We start from the raw sequence: 26784 nt of genomic DNA, 5'->3' as shown, positions 1-26784 counted from the left end.
CCTCCGCCGCGAGCGCAGCCCCAGATCGGTCATGCACCGCCTCAGCGGGCACCTCCCAACGTCTCCACCCCTCCCGCCGAGGGCCCTCAAGGCCGGATAAGAATGCGGTCCATCCTCTCGGTGACTCTCGAGACTCACCTCTCCGTCTCGTCCGGTCCGGTCTCTCGACCGGACCGGGCGAGAGACCGGACCGGGCGAGAGAAGCAGGCGAGAGGGCCGGGCGAGAGAGCCGGGCGCCCACAGGAGCGCCAGCCCAGAGCTAATGAGCTGCCCCAGAATGGCAGCCACGTTCACGCTGATACAATACCCCGTCATCACCGACAAGGCCAGAAGACTGACTGTCCTCGCTAGGCGAGCGACATAAATCAACTGCTGCAATGAAACCGCATGCGCCGGTAGCTCCACATTCAGCGCACGGCCAGGGCGGCGCAGTCATTATTACTGCGGCTGCTTCGCTACGGCCCGCGGTCAGTCGACGGCGCCCGTCCGGCAGTCGACCCTGCCGCTGCCGGGTCCGCTTCACCGTGACCTGCCAGGCCAGGCCGTCCGGCCGCGTCCTGCACCCCGGCGCAGTGCCGCGCGGAGGGCGTGGCTGGAGCCCGACGCCACGGTCCTCCGCAGAGACGCAGGACGGCCTTGGGACGGAGGCAGAGACGCGGCTAATGGACACGCGTGAGCGATCAGCTGACGTGAATGCAGGCGTTCCGGGCCGGTTCTCCGGAACAAGAGGACGGGCGACGTTGTTCCCGTGCTCAACGGGCCGTGCGGTCTGCGCCGCAAGGTCGCTGGGGTCTCAGGCCGCCCAGACGAGAGATTACCGCGGCGACACGGAACGCCGTGATTAATCCGTGCAATTACGTGAGCCGTGCAGGCCAGCCGTGTAATGAAGCCCTTTCATGTTCCAAGCAGGCCATTGCTTCGCAAATCTTCACATTATCAAACATTAAAGAGGAATTTCTGATGAGCCGGCTTCAGAAGTCTGGTCGTTCCAGCGGAAGGAAAACATGAACGCATGAAACGTGCACGTATCAAGGGCAAGCGGGCACTCAAATGCCTGCGGAATGGCACCAACACTGAAGCCAGCAGCGTCCGATCGCACGACTCCGGCGCAATGCACGCTAACAGCTTTATCGCTCAAGGCCTGCACATCGCGTTCAGAGCGATGTGCGCCTTTCGCGGATAGTTGCGTGATCGATAACCGGGAAGGGGGGAGGTAGGGAGGAGGCATGAAGCCTACGACAGGATAGTGTTCGCCCATGGCCCTGTCTGCCTCTCACGACAGGAAGCTAACCCAGCAACGCTCGCCACAGTGGCCGGTTGTAAATGTGCCGTCACGAATCATCACCCATCTCTCCCAATCAGCCAACGTCGACCGGACGTGACCGTCACTGCATGACGTCAGAGGCCATCAGCGACCGTTCACCTCCACCCCACACCAGTAGCGTCAGCTCAGCGGAGTAGATGCACACACACACACACACACACAGCCTGCCAACCGACGGCAGCGGCTCGTTTACGTACGTCTGGGTCGCCGTTGCTTAGCTGTAGCCCTGCCGACTTCTGCACCGGCGGGTCCTTCACCGGCGGGACCTCCACCGGCCGGTTCTTCACCGGCGGGACCTCCACCGGCGGGTCCTGTCCCCGCGGCGGCGTCTCCCGCTCGGCCTGGCTCACCGCCTCGCCCGCCCGAGCCACGGCCGCTCCCCCCTTCGGCTTGTCACCGAGGCGCCGGTCCCCGAGCCAGTCGAGGGGGCGGCGGCGCGGCCGGCGCCGCTCCAGGTCCCACTCGGCCACGCCCAGCACGCAGTAGTTGCGCTCCCAGTCCTCGGTGCAGGACCACAGCACGGGCCGGTAGTCGCGCTCCCGCTCCAGCTGGCGCGCGCGCGGCCGTTCCAGCGTGCCGCGGTCGGAGCTCGAGTCAGGCTCGGCGCGCGGCGGCTCGCGGCCGCAGCGCGCACACAGCTCGCCCCGCCGCCGCCGCGAGCCGCACGCCAGGCACGGCTTGTGCAGCCGCAGCCGCAGCGAGCCGTACCCGCCGCCGAGCGAGGGCCGCCGCCGCGCGCCGGCGTCCTGACCCGGCGCCGGCGGGACAGGTGGCGAGGACGGGGGCTCGGCGTCGCCCGGGTCGCTGCGCGAGGGCGACACGACCCCGGCGTCGGGCCGTGGCCGGAAGTACTTGAGCAGGCCGAAGCCGGGCATGGTGTGGCGAGCTCGCTGGCGCGAGCGCGCCCACGTGTCGCCGGCGATCGCGCTTCTCACTGCGGCTCACCGACGCTCCTTGCGACGCGACACTGCCGACCGCGGGTACCGTTGTCCGACGCTGCTGTGCCGCGTCGCTCCCGCAGACCGCGGCCGTCGCCGCCGCGACGTCTGGGATCGCTCGCGTCACGCGACGAACAGCGGTGAGGTCGCGCTGCGGCCCGGCGGCACCGTCTCCCGCGGCGCCTCCCCACGGCGGTCCGGTCACCGTTGCACCGCCCCTCCCTCGCCCGCACGGACCACCCCGGTCGGGCGTCGCTCGCTCACTGCCGGCGCGTCGGCGTCGACGCCGGCCGACCGGCCGCGCCGTCGTCGGCGCACGTGCAGCCGGGGCAGCGCGGCGCCGCCGTCTGCGCGGCCCCGCCCGCCGTCGCCGGACGGCGTCGGACGCTCGGTGCGGCTCGGTGGGCCGCGAGCGGGCCGGTGCGGGCCGGCCGATCGCCGGTGACGCTCCGCTGGAGATCAGAGCGCGCCGCGCCGCCAGACGCCCGGGGGCGGGGCCGCCGCGCGGAGGGACGGCCGCGCGGCGCGGGACCGCCACCGGTGGGTGGGCAAGGTACACGCCTGTGTCCTCGGGGCGGGCAAAGTCCTCACACGTGCCCCCGGGGTGGGCAAGGACCGCGAGGGCGCTTCCGCACTGAAGGCGACGTTCACACAGTCCACACGCCGGTCGTGAGCGTCGTCAATGGCTGCTGCACGGTTTCCCCACCGCCAGGTTAACGTCCCGCCACGGGGAGCATGAGACCGGTGGCCGGTGCTGGTGGTCGGGTCTGGCACTTGTCACAGCCGCCGGCGCCGTCTGAGCTTCAGCGCCTTGTACTGCGGGTCTGTCCGCCGTCGCCACCGTCGACACGAGCCAGCAGGGAGCCAGCTGATGGCACTTCGCACTGGATCCACGAGCGTCCCCAGTCGCGTCACAGAATCGCGTCCAGTCGCAGCCGCCAGCCGCGATCCCACAGCTCCTCTGCGTGGCCCGCCCGCTCCAGTCGTCGCCGGCGGCAGCGGCGCGCCGGCCCGTCGGCGCCGTTCGTGGCGTACTGAGGCCGGTCAGCGCCGCCGGCCCGCGACGGGCATGGGTGCTCCACCGGCTCCACCGACTGCAGCCGGCTGCAGGCTGCTACATGGCGGTGAGAGCACCGCTACACGTGTCGGCACACGTCGACCGTGACCGCTGACACGAGCCCGGCGCGCCAGGGGGCCCGGCGTCGGAGGGAGCGGCAGATGTCTGGAGATGCCAGGCAGCCGTCGACGGGTGAAGGATCGAGCCGCTGCAGACGTCAGTGGTCAGCTTCTGGACGGCAGACCCCCAGAACCGATGGAAAGACCTCGATCAAAGGCGCTGTACGTTTGCTGTGAGCTTCCTTGGCGCGTTGCCGCGCTGCTGCACAACCAGCGCGGTCACTCAGCGGCCTCAGTCAGCGGAGCTGCCGTTACGCCACGCGCCGCACCGCGCGGTCGTCGTCACCACCAAAAGTCCGCCAGGATTCACAGCAGCTTCCCCGGGAGAGGTGGCGCGCCGCCGGCGCCCACTGCGGGGCACTGGCGGGTCACCGGTCGCCGCCGTGTCGATCTCCGCATTCGCCGACGAGTCACTGCAGCGCTGACCACCGCCGGAGCAGACAGACCCGAGCGAGCGCGCCCGCGAAGAGCACCACGACGGCGGCGGCGGCGGCGGCGGCGGCGGCGGCGGCCGGTCGCACGCTGGACAGCCTAATGACTCGACGGTCACGCCCAGACAGTCGTGTCCAGGCGAGACACCACGCGCTGGCGCTGGCCGCCAACCGCCGACCGCGGCAGGCGTCACGTGACCGGGCCGCGGGCGCGACCGACGCCGGCGGGTCACCAGGTCACCGGCGGGAGTGATGCGGAAGCGGCAGACCGGGGCACCCGGCGGCGGCTGGTGCTCTGTGAGCGGCACTGGTTCTGCCTAGTAGCGGGAGCGCGGGTGCGGGGAAGGAGTGGCTTCGGCTAGTCAAAATACAGCGCGCTGCAGTGCGCGACGGGGAGAGGGAGCGGACGCGGTGAGTATTTCGGCAGTCATGCCACGGCGCCGGAGAGGGTGGGAACGATACCGGCTGCTCACTTCTGCCGGAGGCCCGCCTGCCACGCACACACCGGTCCGGCAGAGTGGGGAGTGCCGCCACTGAGCACACAGAGGCGTCACCGTTCCCCGCCACTCAGGGGTGATACCGCCGCGTCACACCGAGGACGGTAACCACCGCTTTGCACTCCCGGGCAGGCCGCCAAGCGTCACTCCGGGTCACCGGCGCCGCCAGAGGGTCGAGCGCGGCCGGTGCGCCGGCGAGCGCCGCTTCTCTGACTGAGGTGCGGCGGGCACGGGGAGGAGGCGTGGGCGCCAGCTGAGCCGACATCTCCCGCGGCCCCAGCAGGTCGCGACAGGGGCGCGGTCGGGCGCGGCGCGGCTCGGAGCGCGTCGAACACGGCCCATCCGTCCGGACGCGACGGGCGGCGCGCTCGTTACCGGCCGCCCGTGGCGCCGCGCGGCGGGCGCGGCGCGAACTTCGCCGACCGTGGCGCCGCCCGCCGGCCGACGCCGGAACTGCGGTCGGCTACGCGGCGCTGGCGAACCACGTCGCCGCAACCGGTCTCTCTGCAACAGCTCCTCGGCCGCCGCGCAATTCCGTCTGGAGAACGTCACACGAAGGAGGAAGAGCATTCCGGCCGTCAGCTGACCGTCGGCCAGCTGGACTCGGCGCTCGGTGGGCGGGAGGCAGACCAGCAAATGGGTCGGCCTCGGTGCCCGGCCTGCAGGGGCCGAGGAGGGGCCGATGACCGCCGGCTGAGAGCGCCCTGCACGATCCAGCGGCGCCACCAGGAGCGGCGCGCAGGCGCCAGACCGGACCTAACTGGGCCAGAGCGGGCCGACTCGAAATGGCTCGGATATGAGCGCCGGGACCGGGTCGAGCCAGACCGAATCGCGCGATCGAGTGAGATCCGACAGGACTGGGAGCCTGACCCAGCCTGACCACGCCGAGCAAACCCGAGCTTTGGCTGATATCTGAGCGACGTGGAGACGCCGCGACAAAGACGCCGCGCCATGAGAGAGACACCAACTAGCAAACTCCAGGAACGCCGCAACATGACATGACTGGCGTGCAGAAAATCACGCCCACCACCCAAGTCGACCAAAAGAGCCATAACCAAAACGAGCGTCAGCTCAACACCTCCGGCGGCCACTGGACTAAGCGAGCATTCGTACCTTCAACACCAGCAGCCGCGGTCGAAGCCCTTGGGCGGTCGTCGCACGGAGCTCCCTTCCCCATGGGTTCGGCTGCCGGGGTGCGGTCGAAGCCCTTGGTCGGTCGTCGCACGGAGCTCCCTTCCCCGGAGGGCCCGGTTGCCGGGGTGCGGTACCGTGTAGGACGGCTCGCACGGAGCTCCGTTCCCCGGAGGGCCCGGTTGCCGGGGTGCGGTACCGTGTTGGACGGCTCGCACGGAGCTCCGTTCCCCGGAGGGTCGGCTGCCGGGGTGCGGTACCGTGTTGGACGGCTCGCACGGAGCTCCCTTCCCCGGAGGGCCGGCTGCCGGGGTGCGGTACCGTGTTGGACGGCTCGCACGGAGCTCCCTTCCCCGGAGGCCCGGCTGCCGGGGTGCGGTACCGTGTTGGACGGCTCGCACGGAGCTCCCTTCCCCGGAGGCCCGGCTGCCGGGGTGCGGTACCGTGTTGGACGGCTCGCACGGAGCTCCGTTCCCCGGAGGGCCGGCTGCCGGGGTGCGGTACCGTGCTGGACGGCTCGTGCTGCACGCGATCCGTTGCCCTGACCACTGCGGCGATGGCAGGTCGCCCGGGCTGCCGGCGCGCCGCCACGGCTCCACCCATATCCGACTGCTGCAGCCCATCCCACCCGAAGTGTCCCTTTTTCGCCCAGTGCGGAAGGGCACTTACCAGGACCATGCGGAAGGCACTTACCAGTGCCATGCGGAAGGACACTTACCTGGACCCCGTTCCCCACTGGCAAACGCCGACCTCAAGCTGCAGCCTACGACGTCGCAGGTAAGTGCATCACAATAGTTTCAACGCCTTGAAAAGGAGTCGCTACTGTGTGACACATCCACTTGTGACGCCATAGGTGACAACCTCAGGCAGGTACTTCGCCAATGAAGAGCTGGACGTCAGCGTATAACTGCTGCAATACGGTGGCTTCGGAAGATGGGCCCTGAGTGTCAGCGCTCGACCCCGCGACCTGCCCGTACGCGCAGGGGCGGCCCGGGGACCTACCTGGAAGTGCAGGATGATAGTCCACACCAGACCCAGCGTCAGCTTGGGGTTGCCGTCGACGATGTCGTCAGCTCGGATGTTGACCAGCTTGATCTGGAGCAGAGCGAGCACCGGCGTCAGGTCGAGAGGTCAAACCTCTCTAGACTTCACATCCAGGAGCACTACATATACATACTCACCCCTGACCGCTCCCGCTCCTTCAAATCCCGTAACAAACTCGAAGGAGCCGGCTCGCGTTACATACCGTCCCGCACGGCAGAACGCGACCGTAAACACGAACGTGCTCCCACCAGCGGAGCCTGTCTGCGGGCGACGCGCCACGCGTCACGCGCGCAGACAGACTCCCAGACAGACAGACAAAAAGGCGAGACACGGCAGGGCATGTCGCGTCCAAACACGGCACCCGTCGCTCCCACGCGAAAAGAAGCGCGGCACGTGACCCGGGAATTAGGCCGCGACCTTACTAGCAGGCGCGGAGTTTGTACTTTGCCCAGCTGTGGCTCGCCGCGGCGCAGCCTCTGCGCACCTTGCACAAGGTGGCGCCTGTACCGGAGGTGTCGTGCTGATGTGAATTTGTCACAATGAGACACTCGGTGAGTGTTTTCGCGTGTTACCACCCACACCGGCGCCTGTAGCACCTTATCGCCACTTCAATAACGACATCTTGAGTGCCACTTAAAATATCCGCGATCACACCTCCCGCGTATGACAACATATAAGGAGCTCTGTAGTCGGCGACCTTGCGTCTGGCATCCATCCAGATGTGACTTTGTTATCTGTGTTGGTGTCGGATGCGTCGGTACCAGTCCGGCCAGGAAGCCGGCTGGCAGACCGGGGGAGATGCGGGCGGCGCGAGCGCAGCACGACCGCACAAGGAAGGCGACAGGGCGGGGCCTGAGAGACTGCCAGCCAGTGGGTGTCAGTGACGACCATAGAGACGGCAGTAGCGACGCAGACTCTGGGATTGAACACGGGCTTCAGCCGACGCCACCCGGCGGCGTCAATCTTGGTCCCGGCCCCAAATCCTGGCCTCGATTTCGGGTAAGGGCAAAATCAGCTGGAGCTCTACGGCTGCACGACCGCGACGTACATCCCGTATCACCGTCTACCTGCACATCATCAGCCTCAGATGCCGCCACCCCTCCTCTCCAATTTAGCGGGGGCGCCCAGTAGTCCGTCCCGTTGAACCCCATACTCCAGGCCCTCGTCAGCAAGGGCGTGCCCAAGACGCCCGGAGGAGAAGTGGACCTTGCCCCACATGAAATCTCGTAGGTGCTTGAAATCTAAACAAAGGCGGTCAAATTTAAAGATTTTCAAGGAGCAAAATGAAAATCACGTTGCACAAATCCACCTTCCCGAAATCGTGCTTAGGCTTCCGCCAGTGCCCCTTCATCGCTTAGCGTAACGTCGGTGCGCAACACTGCACTTCCTCCTCGCCGTATCAGGCGGAGCACGGTCGCCGCAGCCCTGACCCATTCGATTAAACCAACCGGCTTGCCGCATTGCACAGCCGCCGCGGGCAGGCGGAAGTGTAATTAGCAGGTATCACCCCAAACACACGGCGCCAAGGCAGCGCGGCGCTCCTTTGAGCCGGCAATCAGCGCACGCTTTTAGCGGAGCGGCACTGACTCAAGCCGGGCCGAATGGCCCCTACCGTGGGGGAGAGGGGGAGGGGGGCAAGAAACGCTGACGAGCGTGCGTGCGAAACGGTCGGGAAGGGTGGAAACGGGTGTGCTACACGATTTAAGGCGTGTGAATGGCAGAGATTGTTGCATCGGACATGATGGCAAAGGCGATAGGCCTGCAGACGGCGCTTAACAGATGAAGGAACAGTGAGTGATGGACAGCGGTATTTGTCATTTGAGATTTTGAGCCGACACAATAGTGACAGCCGGTGACACTAATCCTGCGCCAGTGACTGATTGGCGGGCCAGATGTTAAAAACGCCGAACCGCTTGGGTTGCTGGTCCTTCAACCCGGCAGCCATTCGCTTTTGGCCGCCACGTTTCGCAGGGCTTCAAAAGAGCGACCTAAACCAGCAAGCAGCGCCGAACGTCAGCTGTTCTCGCGCCCGTCCGGCGAATTATTCTCCTCACTGGAGCTGACAATATGTGCGTGACCAAAATCAGTCATGGCATTAGTGGTCCACGCCCCGGGCCAAACCATCCAGGCGGTCAGGTCATATCGTCCCGCGGCACCGCGCGGCGCTGACCCGTCCCACCTCTCCCCTTCCCAGCACCACTCCCCGGACCTGAGGTCGGGGTGGAGAGCCCGCCTGGTGCTTCCTCCGCTCTCCAACGTCCCGCGCTCCTTCGGAGACAGCCGACGCGTTAATAGGTGGCGGTGGTGTCAGCGGCGGTGCCAGCGGTGGTGTCAGCGGCGGTGTCAGTGGTGGTATCAGCGAGCCCCAGCACGCGACGGCTACATCCGGGTGACGACGAAGTGGCGCTCACAGATCACTCACATATATGCAGACCGGCTGTCGCCAGACGTCTGGCGCCGACCAGCGTCCTCATCCTTCCCATCCCACCGACCTCCGGGTGGGTTACACCATCGCGACTTCAAACGGCCGGCCGCTACCGCCGGCAGAGGCGAAACAGCTCTCGTTTCCACCGCAGGCCGCCATCTTACGACCGACGATATGCTTCACGACGGACAGCTCCGCGCCGAAAAAGGCCCCAGCCCCGCCACCGATCATCACAATACGCATCCCAAGGATGGACGCGCGGCGGCGGCGGCGCCGTCACAGACGTGCATCAGATACGGGCAGCGGTCGCGGCACCCGCGACACGTCCGCGGCGCGCGCTGCTACGGCCGGCGGTCGGTCCGATTCATCACACACCGCCGGGGCCGCCGCCGGTGCAGGCGCCGCTTCATTCACCCCGGCCGGAGATCGCTCGTGCCCCTCGCCCCCTCCCACGCCCCAGACTTCAGAGTGCGAGGGGGAGGGGGTTCTGCGGCGTGTCGACGGGGCTGCGCCGCGTCGCCAGGAAATGGACGGGCAGAAGTGGCCACGGGCACGAGCATGAACAATCGCGGACGAGTCCACCCTGGCGCACGCAGCGGCTCCAATGTTCAACCGCTTGAAACGCATGCAACGCAGTAGAGAAGCCCAGGGCGTCTTTCGTCCCTGTCTAAAATAACCTGAAACGTTTGCGCACGCGTAAATATCGCCCTCACGCACGCACGACCCAAAACTGACCATCGCTCCGCGAACCCATGCAAATGTCCTCTGCCAAACTACGCAGTTCGCTGTCTTACGGGACCACGTCAGAACCAGTTTAACAGCAGAAGCCCCTGCTCAATTTCACTTGTCCTCGAAACGACCCCGCACGAGTCCGTTCCGTAACCACATGCTAAGCGACCACCTTCGATGTCTATCGCGCATCCCACGCCTGCACGCGGCTACGTGCGACATCCACCCAGCAGCGGCCACACAAAACACCGGCCCCTTCCCAGAACCAGCCCCAGACAGACCCGCCGCGACCGCTCCTGGCGCCAGGGCCGGCGCATGCCAACCCCCTCCGCGCGCGCAGGACCGCCCACACTGTCACGCGCTCGCCGCATAAGGCGGCGCGGCGCGCGTGCGAGCACCGCTCCACCGCCGCGGCAGGGGAGGCGGGGCTGCGCCGCGGTCGCTGCAGAGATGTGCGCCATGCGGCTGGGAGCGTCCCACGGCGCGGTGGCGGCGCGCGCGGCCGCCGCTGGCCGCCGGGCAGCGCTGCCGTGCGGCGGCGCAGTTTGCCGACCGGCGCCGGCCGCAGCCTCCCATCGGCAGGTCGAAGGAGGCCTCCCGGCGGTCGGCAGGCTCGTCGGTCGAGAAGCGGCGAGTCACGCCGGCTGGCAGAGCTTACGCCAAGGGCCAGCGGACGTACGCTGGCCGCATTTGCACCGTGAGTCGTGCTGACACAGTGATAAAACCTACGGCGTCCTACATGACCCCAACGGACGCAAAGCCGCGGCGCTCACGCCACGGTACTTACGCCGTGTGACGTCACACGACGACGCACCATGCCGCGTTGCGTTACTGCCCTGGGATGCCCGGCCGCGGCGGGCGACGGCCCTGTCCTCGCCGGTCAGTCGCTGGCAGTCGGCAGACCGGAAGCGGCCCGGCACGGCGCGGCGTCGGAGCCGGCGCTGCGCCGCGGGGGGCGCCGGTCCCGGACCCGGTGGGGCGGCCACCCGGCGCTGATTGGCCCACCCGCGGACACGCGTCCACCCCCGCGGTCCGGACACCGGGACAGGTGGGCGTTCCGCTAAAAGTGCTCCGTCCGGCCGGCTGTGATGTCGGCCGCCTTACGACGGCGGCGTTCGATCCGCCTTACGACGGCGGCGTTCGATCCGCCTTACGACGGCGGCGTTCGATCCGCCTTACGACGGCGGCGCTCGATCCGCCTTACGACGGCGGCGCTCGATCCGCCCTTTGGCACCAGCGGCGGCAGCCCGCCGTGCTGTTATGCTGGCCGGGGTGAAGGCTGACCGATCTGAGGTCGCCCGGTTCCTGGCCGGCTGCGGGCGCGGCCGGTATCGCTGTTGCACGTCCGGTCACGATCCGTTGTCGGGTGACGGCAGTGACGGCTCGCGGTGCAGGCGGGTGCGGTGCCGGCGGCAACCGTCCAAAGCGTCGCCCAATGACTTCGCCGTCAAATGGCCCCGCTATTGAGCAGTCGACTCGCTGACCTCACTCCTGCCTGCCACCCCTTCCGGCGCCGCAGCCGTCGCTGGCCTGTCCTCTGAGTCACACCCCGGTCCGTTCGTCGGCTCTTCCCGAGGGGCGGACATCCGCCGCCTGGCGACGGCGGCAGGAAACGCGGCGGGCGGCTCGGCCGCGGGCCAGCGCCGGGCAGACACGGCCGTGTTTAGCCAAGGTGTCAGCGACGACCATCAAACACCCATCCCATGCCCCGGCAACAGTCTAATGACGACCGGAGAATGCAAGGGGCGAGCGACACGCCCACGGCGCCTGCATAAATAAGCATGACAACATCCCGATCGGCTATGCGGATCGCGCGGGCCCCGGCTACCGACTCATGAACGCTCACGCGTTCTGCGCCGCCGGAGTCTTTCCGGTCGCTCGGCAATCCAGGAGCATGGCTGGTGTGATGCACGGGAGTCGACGGCGCCACCGCAACACGGGCGCTGCTAAGACCGGGATCGGGGCGCACTGTCGTGATGGATAACGTCACGCGCTGTCGTGACGTGACGCCGTGGAATGTGACGCCTGGGGATCGGCTGAGCAGGATGTCCAGCTGGGGGCGTGCAAAAAGCTGGCTTTACAATGCAAGCGCTGGGCAGGATAAGCCTGGGGAACGGGTTTCTTTGAATGATAGTCAGTCTCATCCAAAACGACACAATTGCCGGAGATGATGGAAGCAGGGCGAAGAGACAGTTGGCATCCCTCTATTTCTGGAAATACAATTTATTCCACATAACCGCATAGGAAAAACCGTTGTAAAAATATAATTCCCCACCTCGATTGTTCAAAGGGTTTGCGATCCCTGTCCTGTGCTGCTGTGGGGCCACGGGGGGGAGTGTGCTATGACGTCACAAGCATGTCAGCTGATGTTCGCTGTCCTGATGTGGGCTTTCTCACATCGTTGAGCAATGTGCCATGGTGTCAGTGTATTGGTGGTGAGCATGACGTTGACATCGCCCATGACCGAATGAGTGAAACTTAAAACGTACGCTCCATCATCAATCAACCTTAAAAACATTGACGAAGCAAAGATAAAGCTGGTCTACCGAGAGGAATCAATGACATTCAATCAGCCGCAAGAAAGCTGGCGGCCACAGCCCCGTGTATCTGATTACAAAATGCCTGCGCCCACACACTCAATCAAGACAACTCAACACAGTCTAAACAAGCTGTCAATCACACACCACAAACCGCGAAGCAATATCACGCCACCAAACGGCAGGCAAAAACAAGGCGGCGTCATGCTTCAAAAGACACGAGAATGGGCCAAGGACGATCGAGCCAAAAACCGCAGGTCACAACAAATGTAACATTCATCACCGGCAGCCATATATCACCCGCCGGCGACCGCGGCCCCGGCGGAGACAGCGCCCCCTCACCTTCCTGAAGTGCAGGAAGTCCAGCGCGATCTGCACATTCTGCAGCTGATGGAAGCGCAGCTGGCCCTTCTGCGACGGCTGAAACAGGCGCAGGCAATCAGCGACCCCATCTCCAAGTGGGTTACCGCCCGTCTGCGGCGTCACGGCCGTTAGCTCGCCGCTGAGTTACAGCCCGGCGAATTAGAGAGACCAGACGCAGTCGGCGCCGCCTCCGTGCAGGCCGTTCCTCACCAGACGCCGACTGGCGGATCACACGTGGACCGCGGCAGCGCGGACACGCTCCGCACGCTGAGGGGCGCCCGAGCCCAGCGACGAGATGGCCCGACATTGTGCAACCCGCCGGCCGCACGCGCCCCAAACAAATCGAAAGCGGCTGACGGCATCGGTGACGCAGGGGCCGCGCCGGCGACAAAAACGGCGCGCGGCGCCCCGGCGCTGCTCTCCTCCACCGGCGCGGCGGCGTCCGGCCGGCGGGGCTGATCGATTCGGCGCGGCGGTGGCCGCGGCGCAAATCCGTCACCTTTTTCCCGGCGCTGAATAGGTGCACCGGCCTGCGAGGACGCGGCCGGGGCAAGAAGCGGCGGCCGCTGTTTTGTTGCGCGCGCGGCCGGACCGCGCCCGGCCGTTTCGGTTTGCCGTGACCCGGTGGAGTCCCGCCGGCCCCGCTTGCTTGCCTGGCGCGGCTAACGCCCTCCCCCCTCCCCTCCTATCTATCGCGCCTTCCGATAGACCTGGGCGGGGTTGTGAGGCGAGGGGGTGAGAGGCACGCCCCAAATGCTATTGAGAGTTCTGCCCGTCTCCTCATGGCGTTTCAAGCTAGGATCTGTTATGCATGCGGGCGCAAGTATGCGCTGTTACTCCATCTGCTGTAATGGCAGCGAGGACCGAACACCAAACCTGTCCTGAACGCTGATGATTATCCTGCCATGCATACCGCTTTTTCTTATCAAGCTAACTGTACCGGCAACTGCTAAAGTGACAAGAGTCGCGCCGCCACCATCAAGTCATAAAACGTCAGCGGTCTAACGACGCCCGACGGGGAGGTCCTTCTCGTAACCGGCCAAGGCTACCCGCCACCGCAACACACGACAATGGGACCGCGAGCACGACGGGACCGGCAGCTGCCGAGTTTCCTCCCTCCGGCGCGAAAGAAACCGATTGAAAATGTTCACCGGTTTGACCCGAACAAGCCAGTTCCCCCCGCCCTTACGACTGTCGCGGAACGAGCTCGATTACTACAGGGCGGTGGGAGCGGCGTTCACCGCGTTGAGGCAGGCCAACCGCCCGAATGGAGTACGCTCTCTAAACGGAAACAAGCTGGGGCACAGCTCAGACATTAACCAGAGCTTGTAAACACTCTTGTCCTCCTCTTAACGACACGGCAATCCTCTCTCCCCGGCTAACGACACTCGCCGCTATCCCGAGCTGCTCTGGCCCTCCCCCTGACTCTATCTCCAATGTCACTACGCCCCCCGGCCATCACCGGAGCGGGTGTGGCCCAGTTGCCGCCGTCGCTTGACCTACTGCCTAATCTCTGTGTGTAATTGGGGCCGGCAGTTTGTCGTGCAGTGTTTCTGGACGGGCGGGCCGGCCAGCTGCCGATGAATGGCGGGAGGCGGCCGGAGGTCACCGCCAGGGGTCAGTCAGCCGCAGTGGCTGCAACGGCGCGCCACGGCGCGGCAGAGGCCCCGCGGCGCAGGGCTGAGGTGAGAGCGCCGACCCGTGGGAAAGGACGAATACGGGCGGGGAGGCGCGACAGCGACGAACAGGGCGGCACGGGAGGCTGCCATGGCTACGGCGCGTGTAAGCGGTGTGCGCGGACCGCTGAGGGATTTTTGCGGATAAGGGCGCTCCCGGATCTCCTTGGTGACGTCAGTGTCAGCAGCCGCAAGTACGACAGATAAAAAAAGGGATTTGGTGGCGATGGCCACGGCTTTTGCGCGCACCATTCGCCCGGTATTGGCTGTTAAAAATACACGGCACCGGAACATAGCAATACAGAGGAGATACGCCAGTACATCAGCGTTTATAGTCCTTACGGTCAATGCGAAGTGACGAATGAGGTGAGCGAAACTGAGACAAGGCATTATGATGAAATGGAAGTCAAGATATGCGAAACTTACCAACCGCTCGCCGGACAGCACCTCCAGCAGTCCCAGGAGGTTCTTCCCGTCTCGCAGGTCGACGAACAGGTCGCGAACGTTGCGCCCGCACTGCAACACGGCAGAGCCCGGTCAGGTGGGCGGCGGCGGAGCTGAACCGCCGCGACGGGTGACACAGATTTAGCATCAGTCCGCCGGCCCGAAACGCGACCGGCTAACCGGACCTACAGCATCGGACATAAGATCAGACACAAAAACCACCTGCCGGACGGCTTGACAAGGCAGTCCTGACCGTTGACCGCAAGACTTGGGGCGGTGGCTTCCCTTATGCGTGGCGCAGTGGCGGGCGACCCGCGCCGAGCCCGCAGTCGGAAGGCCGGGCGCCTCAACAAGTGACACCAGCACGCGGCCGGCCCCATTCAAATCCGAGAACAATGGCCAAACACATCCGCCGTCGGCTTGGCCGAGTGCCGGGGAGCCGGCTACAAGAACTGGAGACCGGTCAAGCGCGAAGACACGGGGCTGAGGCGGGTCGGAAAGAGCTCCGGCAGGGAAAACAAACCAGCCAGCGCGCAGAGCTCATGTCGCGAACAAAATGCACGAGCGATGTGCCACGTCGATGGCTGCTTAGCTGTGGCGCCGTAGCCTACTGCCAGTGGGTTAATTGGTGCCACAGAGTAAGTCAAGCGGGATTAGTTCAAAATGGTGAGACACTGAAAATCTATGAGCGGGTTAAAATGGTGCACATAACTCAGGAAAACATCTGGTGAGAGAAGGCCTAGTGCAGGTGTGGTGAGCCAGTCGGGTCCAAGTTCAACGACGTTCGAGCCGAATCAGCCAAACCAAACAGCAGCCGGAATCAAACAAACAAAAAAAAAACGGAAATCGGCAACGCGAAGAAATCAGAAGAGATGGCTTCTATCGACACCGCGCCGTCGAAAAAGCATCGACTTCATGCAGCAGTCGCATCGGCAGCGGTCCAGCCACGAACCGAACACAGGCCAGTCCTGCGAGCGGGTTGAGCACGGCGCCTTGGGCAGGACTTACGACGTCGAGTCCTGAGTCGTTCGACCCCAGGTCAACTCTGAGTCGCTCTTTCGACCCGAGGCCCAGACCCCGATACAGGGAGTCCGGCGAGCTCGTGTTGAGCCGCGGCCGCTCTCGCGACCCGTTGGCCGGGCGCGGCCGGTCGGGCGACGCGAGTTCAAGGCGCAGCCGCTCGCGCGACCCCAGGCCCGGTCGCGGCCGGTCCGGTGACACGAGGTCAAGGCGCAGCCGCTCGTACGAACCAGCCGGCGACCGGACCCGGCTGCTGGACCCTGACTCACGCCCGAGGCTATCGCTTGACCCCAGCACTGTGCCGAGACTCAGGAACGTCTGCAAGGCGAGGGCAGCGTTACATCTGACATCTGCCGGCGACCACCGCAACTTCCAGTTCCTGAAAGCGCCGATAGTCTGATTCGGAGAGAATTATGTCTGAAGATGTGGGCGGTGCTACGATCCATGCGGGATGAACAGGCTGCGCGTGCCATCCACGCGGGCGTGCACGAGAAACCCAAAGCCGGGTAATCAATATCACGTCTTCGCAGTGCGCCATTGATGCCAGAACTCAATACCGCCTTCGCGGCAGACATTGGTGCTAATGGTGATGCATGCGTGCAACCCAATGCGCTCAGATGTCAATCAGGGGCGAGGTCAGGCCTCTGTGCGAAAGGAGAGTGCAGATCAGATTCGCAGGGTGCGACTGAAGGCAATCAACTTCCCAAACGCACTCTTACAGACTCCCACAAACCTCACTCAGAACGTGCTACGATACTTATATTTTATTATATAAGTATATATTATATATATACTTATATAAGTATATACATTTTTTATTATATAAGTATATATATATATATATATATATATATATATTATAAAATACCCAATATTTTACATCAAAATTCGGCCACCGCAAGTCGATTTTCAATCTTCCCACGCGCTCAGGCAAGTTACGGCACACGTATCAAGTACATGTAAGGTCCTGCATGACCTGACAGGACCTGACAAGACACTCCTCGAACCTCTACGACAGTGCCATGCCTCGTCGCCCCGCCATGCCTCCGGCGCCAGTGCGGGGCATGCGACATGCGACATGGTGCGATCACGGGCGTGATCCCGGGATCCGGTGACGGAGCCGGGAGAGAGGCATGGACTTCCTCTCCGCCGAGGGGGAGGCAAGGTCTGGACACTGAGAGCAGGGTTCCCACGGGCGTGACAGCGGCGCCCAGACACGTGACCCGGTCATGATTGAGTCGTGCATGCTCCGATCAGTTAGACGGCTCGGCGGCCGCGGCCGACCGGCCGGCCGCGCCTTGACAGAACGCCGCCACGTTTACGCCCCAATCACCGGTTGTAAACGGGTGGTAAACGAGTTAACGACGGTGCGTCGGGCAGCATACCTCGTAGCACATCCCATGCTGCGTACGGGAGGAGGAAGAAGTGGCGATCAAGAGCTCCGGTACAAACGGCAGCAGTCGGGTCATTTGTCGCACACGAGTACACCTATCACGACAGCCACGCCCACGCCCGCAGGCGTGTATGACCACGGCAATCACGGCACTCCTGCCGTGTCGGCGTGAGAGCTGCCCCGCGTGGCGTGGTGGAAGCGGTGCTTGTTTGTATCTACAGGCGCGTCTGCGCGTGGAGCCAGGCGCGAGCACAGCCCACACGCCGCCAGTGGCCCCGCGGAGTCCCATCAGGGTCCCAGGGCGAACGCAGACATTACGCTGGCAGCATGTCAAAATAAGTGCTCGCATTGTTCTTTAAAATGGGCAAAGCGTTAATGGCTACCATCATGGTCATACACGATTCAAAAGAGCAGTAACTCCATGTATAGCAATAAGACCGACTATGCAATGTCGGGAAATGCTACAGGATCCATGAGCATTTTGAATGTCATCAGCACTAAGAACATCACCATCACAAATGCACGATCATTGCATCAGCCTATCACACCGTAGTACTGCGGTCAAAACTGCTGTATTTATGTACTCATATTGTTATTAAATGACACCGTCCCCTCCGTGGCATGGAAGCACTTTCACGTCTAGAACATGGTTGTACACGAGCGCATTATTGTGGATTCCGAAGGTTTTCCAACACTGCGGACGCGGTCTTAACTTGTAACCGACACACGAGACCAAACCGTCCCAGGACACTTCGAATAACGCTGGGATACCCCCTGTCCCGGCATGCCCACTCCATACATTTCCAGCCATGATTCATCCGCCAGCATCTGAAGAGAGGAGGTTGTTTCGTCACCGGTCTGAGTCGGCAAGATTGGCCCTACGGGAGTGTCCGAGCGGTTGGAGGCTTGTCGCATCACGGCGGTCGTCCCTTCCGCTGCACAGAGGCCCGTCCCAGTGACGTCACGAGCCTGTGACGACTCGCGGCAGTGTCCCCAGATCTGATAGTCACCGCACGCCGCCGTCAGCATCCGACGGACGGCTGAAAACGCTAGACCGGGGCAGGGAACGACGGGTGGCAGCCGGGGGGGAGAGCCATAAACATTGATGCATGCCATGGAGGTCAGCTGGATACGGCTCCGGCGTAAGCCGCCGGTATTTCGTCTTTTTAATTGATTTAATAATTTCCCCGCAGGCCAGTGAACACCAGCCCTGACTACAGTGCCCGCAGGCCAGTGAACGCCAGCACTGGCCACAGTGCCCGCAGGCCAGTGAACACCAGCACTGGCCACAGTGCCCGCAGGCCAGTGAACACCAGCACTGGTCACAGTGCCCGCAGGCCAGTGGACACCAGCACTGGCCACAGTGCCCGCAGGCCAGTGACCGGCCCGGCCACACACACGCCGCGCAGCAGCGAGGCCAGCCGTAATGAGGGCGCGCCGCTAATTAAGACCGAATGGGTTTAATTCGGCTCGGTCCCGAGGATCCCCGACCGCAGCCCGTCACGAACGCGGCCGGCCACTGTGCATAATGAGGCTGGCCACAGCGCAGGCTCGCCGGCGCGCCCTGGGGCGCACCCGCACGCCGCGAGGACAGGCGCGGGCTCGGGCCGGCCGTGACCCGGCGCCGCCAGGGCTGGGATGATGGCATCGCATGGTGTTCGCGTTGTCTCAGGGAGTTACCGCAGAGGAGACTTTGTCCCAGCTCTCAGGGGCGGCCTGCCAGTCAGGAGCGCGGGCCCCAGGTCCCGCTCCAGGCCATGCCATCGTCCCAGACGTCCTCCACCGCGGAGAACATGAGAACAAGCTACCCAGAACAGGAACGGGCACAAGCAGGTTTTCCAACGACGGCAGCATTCGCACCGCGAACCAAGTGGACCAAGCCACGGTCTGGGAACAGAAAAATAGACACCGCTCCGCGAATATGCACGTCAACATCCCATGTATATCAAATGCAACCGCAGAGCATGCAGATCCGCGACGCTCGGCGCTGCTCCACTCCCACCGGGCGTATTTCTGCACCACTGCAAAGGTTCAGCGAGCGCCACCGGCGCGGTGGCTCCTCGGCGCCCGGGGGCATGTCACGTGGTCCGTGACTCACGACATCGGTGCGCTGCGGCCCCATGAGCCGCGCGCCGAACGCGGCTATCCCGCGCGCACTGCTGACGGCGGCCGTGCTGCCGGCGTGATACGGCTAATTATAGCGCGTCGGTGCGCGGCCGTCAATTACCGCCGCCAAAGCGCCCGTTAAAAGACACATCCGCTGCATATTAATGCGGCGGCGACGGCGCGCACAAACAGATGTTTCAAAGCGGCCGGCCGGGCCACGGGTGTGATTCTGGACATGCCCAGCCGGGCTCCGCCGGCGCACGCGACAGCCGCCGCCCCCGCCAAGGTCGCGGCGTCGAGTGTTTGGGTTCGCGTCGACAGGCGTCCGCGTGCTCCGTGTTTGACGTCGTCGGGCTCGGCGCCGGTCTCCCGCCGCCGCCGCGCCGCCGCGCCGCATTCCTGCCGCGGGCTCGCGGCTCCCACGTCTGCGTGTAAAACAGCGCCGGCCGTGCGCCCCTACCGCCGCGTAGAGTTCTCGCGATTCGGTACATCCGTGCCCCGGCGGCCAGGGGAGCGCCACCGGGCGCCACGCGGGCCCGCGACATCCGCTCACCTGCGCGACCGGCTCCGGCCGACTACAGCGCTCAGAGATCAGAGCTCAGCGCTCAGCGCCGTGGCCGTGAAGGCGGCGGCGGCGGCTCCGGTAGCGCCTCTCGGTCGTGCCATCCCGGGAATGTCACCGGTCACGGTGGAGCTCAGCGCCAGCGCCTCCCCGTGCCCGTGACGGCGGCGGCGGTGGCTCCGGTAGCGCCTCTGGGTCGTGCCATCCCGGGAATGTCGCCGGTCACGGCGGCGAGCGCCGGATTCCGACAGGGCGCCGCTCGGGCCGGCGGCGCCGCGCGCGCCGGTCCGAGCGGCGACGGAGGCTCGAGCGGACCGCTAACTGGGATATGATGGGGTAAACACGGCCCGGCGCGAGTAAACAGCGGGTACCGAGTGCCACCAAGGCGCCGGCCGGCGGCGGACGTGTCACATGACACGCGGCGGGCCGGGAGTGTGCGCCGCAGAGTTCTACCGGAAACATGGGAGTCGTGTAGCCTGAAGCCCGCCACACGGCGTACGCGACGTGGTAAGATTGATGCAGTGGTCTACACCACGAAATCGTGAATACGATAGCATGAGGGAATAGGCACGTAATTGTCGGCGCCCGCCTTGAAACCACGGGACTCCAGTCAAGCCACCACCCACCCGTCATGTCAGAAAGTAACTAGCTGACTTGAAGACGACTTCTCTCTACACTGTCTACGCTGATCAACACCTCTGATGAAGACGAACAGCACCTCGCGCGAGACCACTAACCGCAGGATCGCTAACAGCCCCGCCCCCGGCCCGACCCGGAGGGCACCGGTTCACCTTTACCGCGCGCGCAGGTCACGCGTCAGCGACCGATCCTCGACGAAACCGCCGCCCGCACAAAGCGCAGGAAATGAGGCGACGACGAGCGACGGTCGGCGCGCCGCCGATACATCGATCTCGCTGCGGCAGGCACGGGCGGCGGCCCGTTTCACCGTCGCCGTCACCGCGTCCCATCGCTCGTGCCGACACGAGGCGGTGACCTCCCCGCCCGAGCCCGCCGCCGATACACGGCTATCTGCGTGGTCTTCCGTGCCGCCGGACCGGCGCCGCCCCGCCGGTGACCGATGGGGCGCGCCGCCGGCGGAGGCGACACGGCTCCATCTCGGGGAGGCGTGCGTCGGCCGCCGCCCCCGGCGGAGGCGGCCCGGCCTGGTGACAGATCTGGGCCGCACGGCAGGTGACGTCACAGCCTCTGTCGGGCCGTGCCGGGTCGGCTGACGTGTCGGAGCTGCGGCAGCCCCGGCGTGCTCCGGCATGCTCCGCCGGATGTGCCGGCAGACGGGTTTGGCCAGGATCGCGCAGGGACGGACGGAATGCAGCAAGGACCCACGGATCCACCGATGCCAAGCACCGCTGTGAGCGGACATGCGGCCTTGCGTAGATGTCGACATCCGTCTTCAATGCTTGCGTCGTGTATCTTATCGTGTCAAAACGCGAAAGCCACCGCTTTTCGGTCACCTCAAGCCGACCATTTAAGTCCGCGGGAACTGCCGCACGCCAAGAACCACAGCAAATTCGGTCTTCTTAAGCTGCCGCCGTTACGCACGAACAAGCTGCATTCATGTCAAGCAGAAATATGTCACACAAAGCTCATCACAGAAACAGGGCGTCTCTACCCGCTTCGACACGTGCTCCTCGGCCTGCCTCGACGATGATGATGACCTGGGCTTTAGGGTGCGCCGATCAACCTGGTCATATGACGCCCTCCGCCGGCCTCGTGACCACGCCTCGGTTGATTGCACCTCGTATGTAGCCGCAGTATGTCCGCGCTGTACGACAGGTGATCTAAATGGCGTGACGGCACGGGCTGGTGGAACGCCCTGAACACCGCCCCGAGGGGCACCTCGCAGATGTGCAGGTCATTGTGACGTAGCGCCGCCCCGGCGGATGAGGTCATCGCTGTCCACCCACAGGAACGGTGCCGTGCCACCAAATAAGTGCTCGTTGCAGCGAAGCCCGTTCAAGACGATACCAAACGAATGGGTACCTAGAACAGGGTTCTTCTCATTGCACAGTTCCCCCAGCAGACAGCCCTCTCTCACGAATGCACGGGTCGTTCCCTCCCTCTGCCTCCCGTTCCTCCACCCTTGGACGACGACCGGTTCACACCACGACGCTACGACATCGTCGCGACCTCTCGCCGCGCCGATGTTGTCGTTCGTACCGCCGCAGCCGTCACGGTGTCTGTTCTGTTTAGTCTCGGGCGGGGGCGGGCGGCGGCGGGCGCCGGCACCGGGCGGCGGTGGGCGGCGGTGGGCGGCGGCCTGCTAGTCTCATCTGATGCCGGGCGGCATTGACAAAAAACGGCTCGGTCCGACGTAGTGGCGGCCTAATTAGCCGGCCACCACGGCGATGGGGACTGGCCTGCCCCCATGACAGGTCGAGTTTTAATCCCGCCTAGTCGGCCACCACGGCGATGGAGAGTGGCTGGCCCCCATGACAGATCGAGTTTGGCGCTGGGGACTGGCTTGCCCCCATGACAGGTCGCGTTTTAATTCCGCCCACGCGGGCAGGCGTTATTAATGGTGCGGTCTTCAATACGCTTTGTTTGCTTATAAGGCCATGAGGTGCACGAACCATTCATTTGAAGCGGAGGAATGCTAGGCATGGTTAAACGATGAGCGTTATTACAAACACAGCAGTTTACCAAGAACATTGAAGGGGTTCATTCGAAGATAAATAATCAAGCGAGCCAACAGCTCGTGGCATCTTTTGTCATTCTTGTCAGCACCTAATTTATACGTCAGGCAGTGTATCTACCACACAAAAAGCAACTAACAAACTTCACAAACTAATCGGAAACAGAGATGCAACTGCACACTGAGTCACTGGGTATCCTCAGCTTTGGCGCTGATCTTTTAGATCTTTTCATGCTTTGATCTCCAGCACATAAAAGAATACCCCAACCTTGCCAAGACCCCTGGGGCTTGAGCCAACCGGCCCCCGGTAGTGACCACGCCCATGACGGGTGAGGACAGTCCGTTGGACCAACGTAAGAGAAATCGAAAAATGATGTTTCTATTTACAAACAAAGCAACAAAAAATATACGTGTGATAAGATATCACGCCAAAATTGACGCCCGTACCCGCAGTTACAACTTCCAGCGATCTAAACACTGCAAGATGACAAACCACCATCACCGCGTAATACTAACAGACGTGTTACGCTGAAAATCCCGTCGACCGCTGCCGGCGCTGCCTGCCCCAGCAGGGCAGACCAGCGGCCGGTCCCGAGCCGCTGGCTGCACCAGTAGCGGCGGGTCGGCGGCCGGTCCCGAGCCGCTGACGGCGCTGGCTGCACCAGTAGCGGTGGACCAGCAGCTGGCCCCGAGCCGCGGCCGGTCTGGCTGCCCCAGCAGCGGCGGGTCGGCGGCTGTTCCCCGAGCCGCTGCCGGCGCTGGCTGCACCAGCAGCGGCGGGCCGGCAGCTGGCCTCGAGCCGCTGCCAGCGCTGGCTGCACCAGTAGCGGTGGGCCAGCAGCTGGCCCCGAGCCGCGGCCGGTCTGGCTGCACCAGCAGCGGCGGGTCGGCGGCCGGTGCGGACAATGTCGCCAGTATGTGGAACAGCGCGCAGTGCCGGGATCATTTCGGCCGGTCACAAAGGCGGCCCGGACCGGCCGCGGCGGTACAGTTAGCTGACAATGGCCGGCGCGCCGCCGCCGCCGCCGCGCATGACACACTGGGCCGCCGCGCCACCGCCAGCTCTGGCACCGTCGCGTTCTGCCGCGACTTGTCGGAGGGGACCCGCTCCTTTGATGGTTCTTCACATCTCACCAATCGGCGGCCACCCGGCCGTGCGGCGGATGCATGATGGGTGTGCGTCGGGTGCATGATGGGTGTGCGTCGGGTGCATGATGGGTGTGCGTCGGGTGCATGATGGGTGTACGTCGGGTGCATGATGTGTGTACGCCGGGTGCATGATGGGTGTACGTCGGGTGCATGATGGGTGTGCGTCGGGTGCATGATGGGTGTACGTCGGGTGCATGATGGGTGTACGTCGGGTGTGCTCTGCGCATGCCGGGTGTGTTGTAACTGCAGGGCGTCGGTGGTAATACCGCAGTTGCTTCGAGGTAGGTAAATTGATCTATGGGAAAGGTACCAGCGACGTTGAAGGAATGCCGCGTCTTATATTACATGGCGGGGCAAGAGTAACCCGATGCTGGGATGGGGTGAGATCCAGTTAGTCGATCAGCAGGATTCGTCTCCAATGAGCGACATATTTCGTCTGATCAGTATTCCAGTCTGTCTTCCACGGGGTAAACTCGCCGAAATCGTGTGCTCGTGAAACGTTCCATACAGTACTGCCATGCAACCGGGAAAAATCAAAATATGCGCCAAAGGGTCGGGAAGTGTCCACGTGGCCTGGCTGGCCCGCTTGTCTCTCCACCCTGTCATAAAAGGCAAGACAGGTGACCGTCAAGTCGTCAAGTCGACGTTCCCCGCTACCGCAAGCCCTGGCCTCTCACGTTCCCACGATGGGCGGTGCCAGGACAGAAGCGGTTGACCTCTGACCCCGGCCTCCCGCCGCTCCGGTGCCTCCGCGGCGCCTGGCGACAATGGAGCCGACAACAGGTGTCGATCGCGGTTGACCCGGTGACCCCCGAGGTCGGGGGTCGAGCGGCTCACTGCGGCGACAGCGTTGTGTCTTCATCGCCGCGCTCGGTCAATAGGAGTGGGCGGCGATCGACAAAGGAGGCCGTCAAAGGTCGCCGCCGGTGACACCGCACTTTATCCGTGGTAAGTGGGCCTATTACGACACGTCTTCCGACGGCCGAAGAGCACTTGCTAGGACTGTTATCGGCGCTACACAAGATCGCATTCGGACTGCATAATGATACTGCCGACCTAGATACGTTTGTTTTTACTACGCGATAAATGAATTGGGTGGGTGGCCGCCCAGGTCAACGTGTCAGTCATACCATGACGTGGCCGATATTAACAGCTGCAGGCTCTGTCTTAATCACCATTTGTGAGGTTGATCCATGAGTCTGTCATCGCGGATCCACCAAGGTCCACCCGCCGAGACTCATTTAAAACACTCATTTGCCCGACAAAAATAGCCCACATTCCCAGCACCAATTGGTCGGCGGCCGCGGCGTCCTATCAAGTTGGGTACCCCGCACCGGGCTTACGCTCAGCTGCTCGAGCGGTGGTCGCGGTCCGACCACACGACGCCGCTGCACCGGCACGCGCCGCCGCGCCGCGCCGCTCGCCCCGCTCGGCGCACGTGACGACCGGGGCGCGCGACTCACACCCGGAGGCAGACCCGGCGCCGGTGCCGGGGCTGGCGCCGGTGCCGGGGCCGGGGCTAGGCCGGCGCTGGCGGTCAGCCAGCCGAGTCAGAGGCCGAGTCAGAGTCAATCGTGACGCCACCCAGGAACGGCGGGCCGTCCGGCGCGCCAGACAAAGACCGGCACGTGCCCGGTGCGCCGGTCAACCCCGCCCCGGCAGCGGGCGGCCGCAAGCGAAGCCGCGTTGGGTCGGCACGTGGCTACGGTCGGCACGGGAAGTCAGATCGGCACGCGGCACCACGTGGCCATCGGCACGTGGCCACCGAGCGCGTCCCGCGGTGGACTCGCCAGAGCCGGCGACGCTGTCGTGCTCAGCTTAACCATGTTCCTGTCGCTTCAGAGCCACACCATGACGCTGACCACCCAGCCGCCGCCGCTGTCGCCACCGCCGGTGGAACGGGGCCGGCGCGGCGGCGACTACTCCCCATATTGCAGCGCGTTCGCTGTCAGCGGCGAGCCGGGCCGGGGCGGGCGGGGCTGGCCAGAAGGCCGTCAAAACATCCGGCCCGCAGTCTCCGGGGATCAGGCCGGCCGGCAGACGGCGCGCAGAAAAACAGAAAACACCGCCGTGCTGTGCTCAACAGGCTCTCTGGTGGTTAAGTGTGAGTGTACATGATCTCCTGGGGCTTTTGCAGAGCTGGAGGGCTTATCTCCAGAGACCACCGCCAGGCCCGACAGCGTCATATTTAGACACTTTTGCAGCATTCGCATCTGGTCTCTAGAGAATGCGGCGCAGACGGCTGATCTCACTACTTATACACAGGACCGCTCCACTGAGACTGCTGATCATATTGCTCACCCTTCTGAAACGGCTGCAAATGTCTGACGGCTTACCCACGGGCATTTCAGTGCTCAGCGCTCACACGATGTCCCACTCCGTGCCGACTACGAAAATCTCAGAGGCGGACGGTTTTCCAAAAAGGACGGTCAGCTGATCTTCGACGCTTTCATTCGCTTCGCGGTGGTTTATAGACACCACCCAGCGGTGCCTTCCTCCGCGCGCCACCTAGGGCCGCCCCGCTACCCAGCTCCGCCTCGCCACCCAGCGCCGCTTCGCCACCCAGCGCCGTTTTGTCACCCTTTCAGTTCGCCTCCCAATCGCGGCTCATCAGACAGTCCCAGTCTCCGCACACCTCCCGCCCGCCATCTCACATCAGCCTCATCAGTCGCGCGTGGCTCGCCGCGCCGCCGCCGCCAGCCGTCTGTCCCGGGTCCGTCCGATGCCTGCTTCCCAGCCGTTGTCGGCGGCCGCCGGCGCGCAGTGCGAGGTCATTCAACCGGCGGCAGGCCGGCCGACTGCAGACCGCGCGCGCGCGCTGACCGTGCCGCTTCGGCGCGCCGGCGCCACGCACGTGCAAACGCCGAGCAGCCGGGATTCAGCCGCAGATTCGGAGTCGGCGAAAGTGACGCGGATATTACGAAGCACACGTCGCTGTGATTGTGCGAAGCTGGATGCTACCTCGCGGCTTTACGAAGTTCGTTGACGGCCTGCCAACGTCCCGGTCTCCCGTCTCCCTCCGCGTCTCCTTCCGCGTCTCCTCATGTGACGGGAGCGCGTCCTTGCGCGTCTCTCTCGTCTCCTGCACTGTTCTGACGCAGGCTCCCGATTGAGATCGCTGGGAAATTGCCTTTTTACGCGGCGGCGAGTAAACGCCGCGCTTTTTGCGCCGCGACGACCGTGTAC

At 64.3% G+C, this 26784-nt stretch overlaps 1 protein-coding gene across 1 annotated transcript in view; it reads right to left on the bottom strand.

The window, feature by feature from the left end:
* Nucleotides 1-3173: 3173 nt before the first annotated feature.
* LOC119106848 (alpha-actinin-3) overlaps nucleotides 3174-26784 on the bottom strand; it is an 88346-nt gene continuing 64735 nt past the window's right edge. Inside the window, exons 4-7 of the mRNA XM_037230189.1 lie at nucleotides 14698-14787; nucleotides 12575-12652; nucleotides 6475-6592; nucleotides 3174-3376 (exon numbers count right to left, since the gene is read on the bottom strand). Coding sequence (XP_037086084.1) covers nucleotides 3174-3376; nucleotides 6475-6592; nucleotides 12575-12652; nucleotides 14698-14787 — 489 coding nt within the window. The remainder of the gene's footprint in view (nucleotides 3377-6474; nucleotides 6593-12574; nucleotides 12653-14697; nucleotides 14788-26784) is intronic.

This window comes from Pollicipes pollicipes, unplaced genomic scaffold, assembly GCF_011947565.3.
Source record: "Pollicipes pollicipes isolate AB1234 unplaced genomic scaffold, Ppol_2.1 Scaffold_6212;HRSCAF=7365_pilon_pilon_pilon, whole genome shotgun sequence".
Lineage (NCBI taxonomy): Eukaryota > Metazoa > Arthropoda > Thecostraca > Pollicipedomorpha > Pollicipedidae > Pollicipes > Pollicipes pollicipes.
The sequence above is the reverse complement of the archived record's forward strand: the minus strand, read 5'-3'. Positions and strand labels throughout refer to the sequence as shown.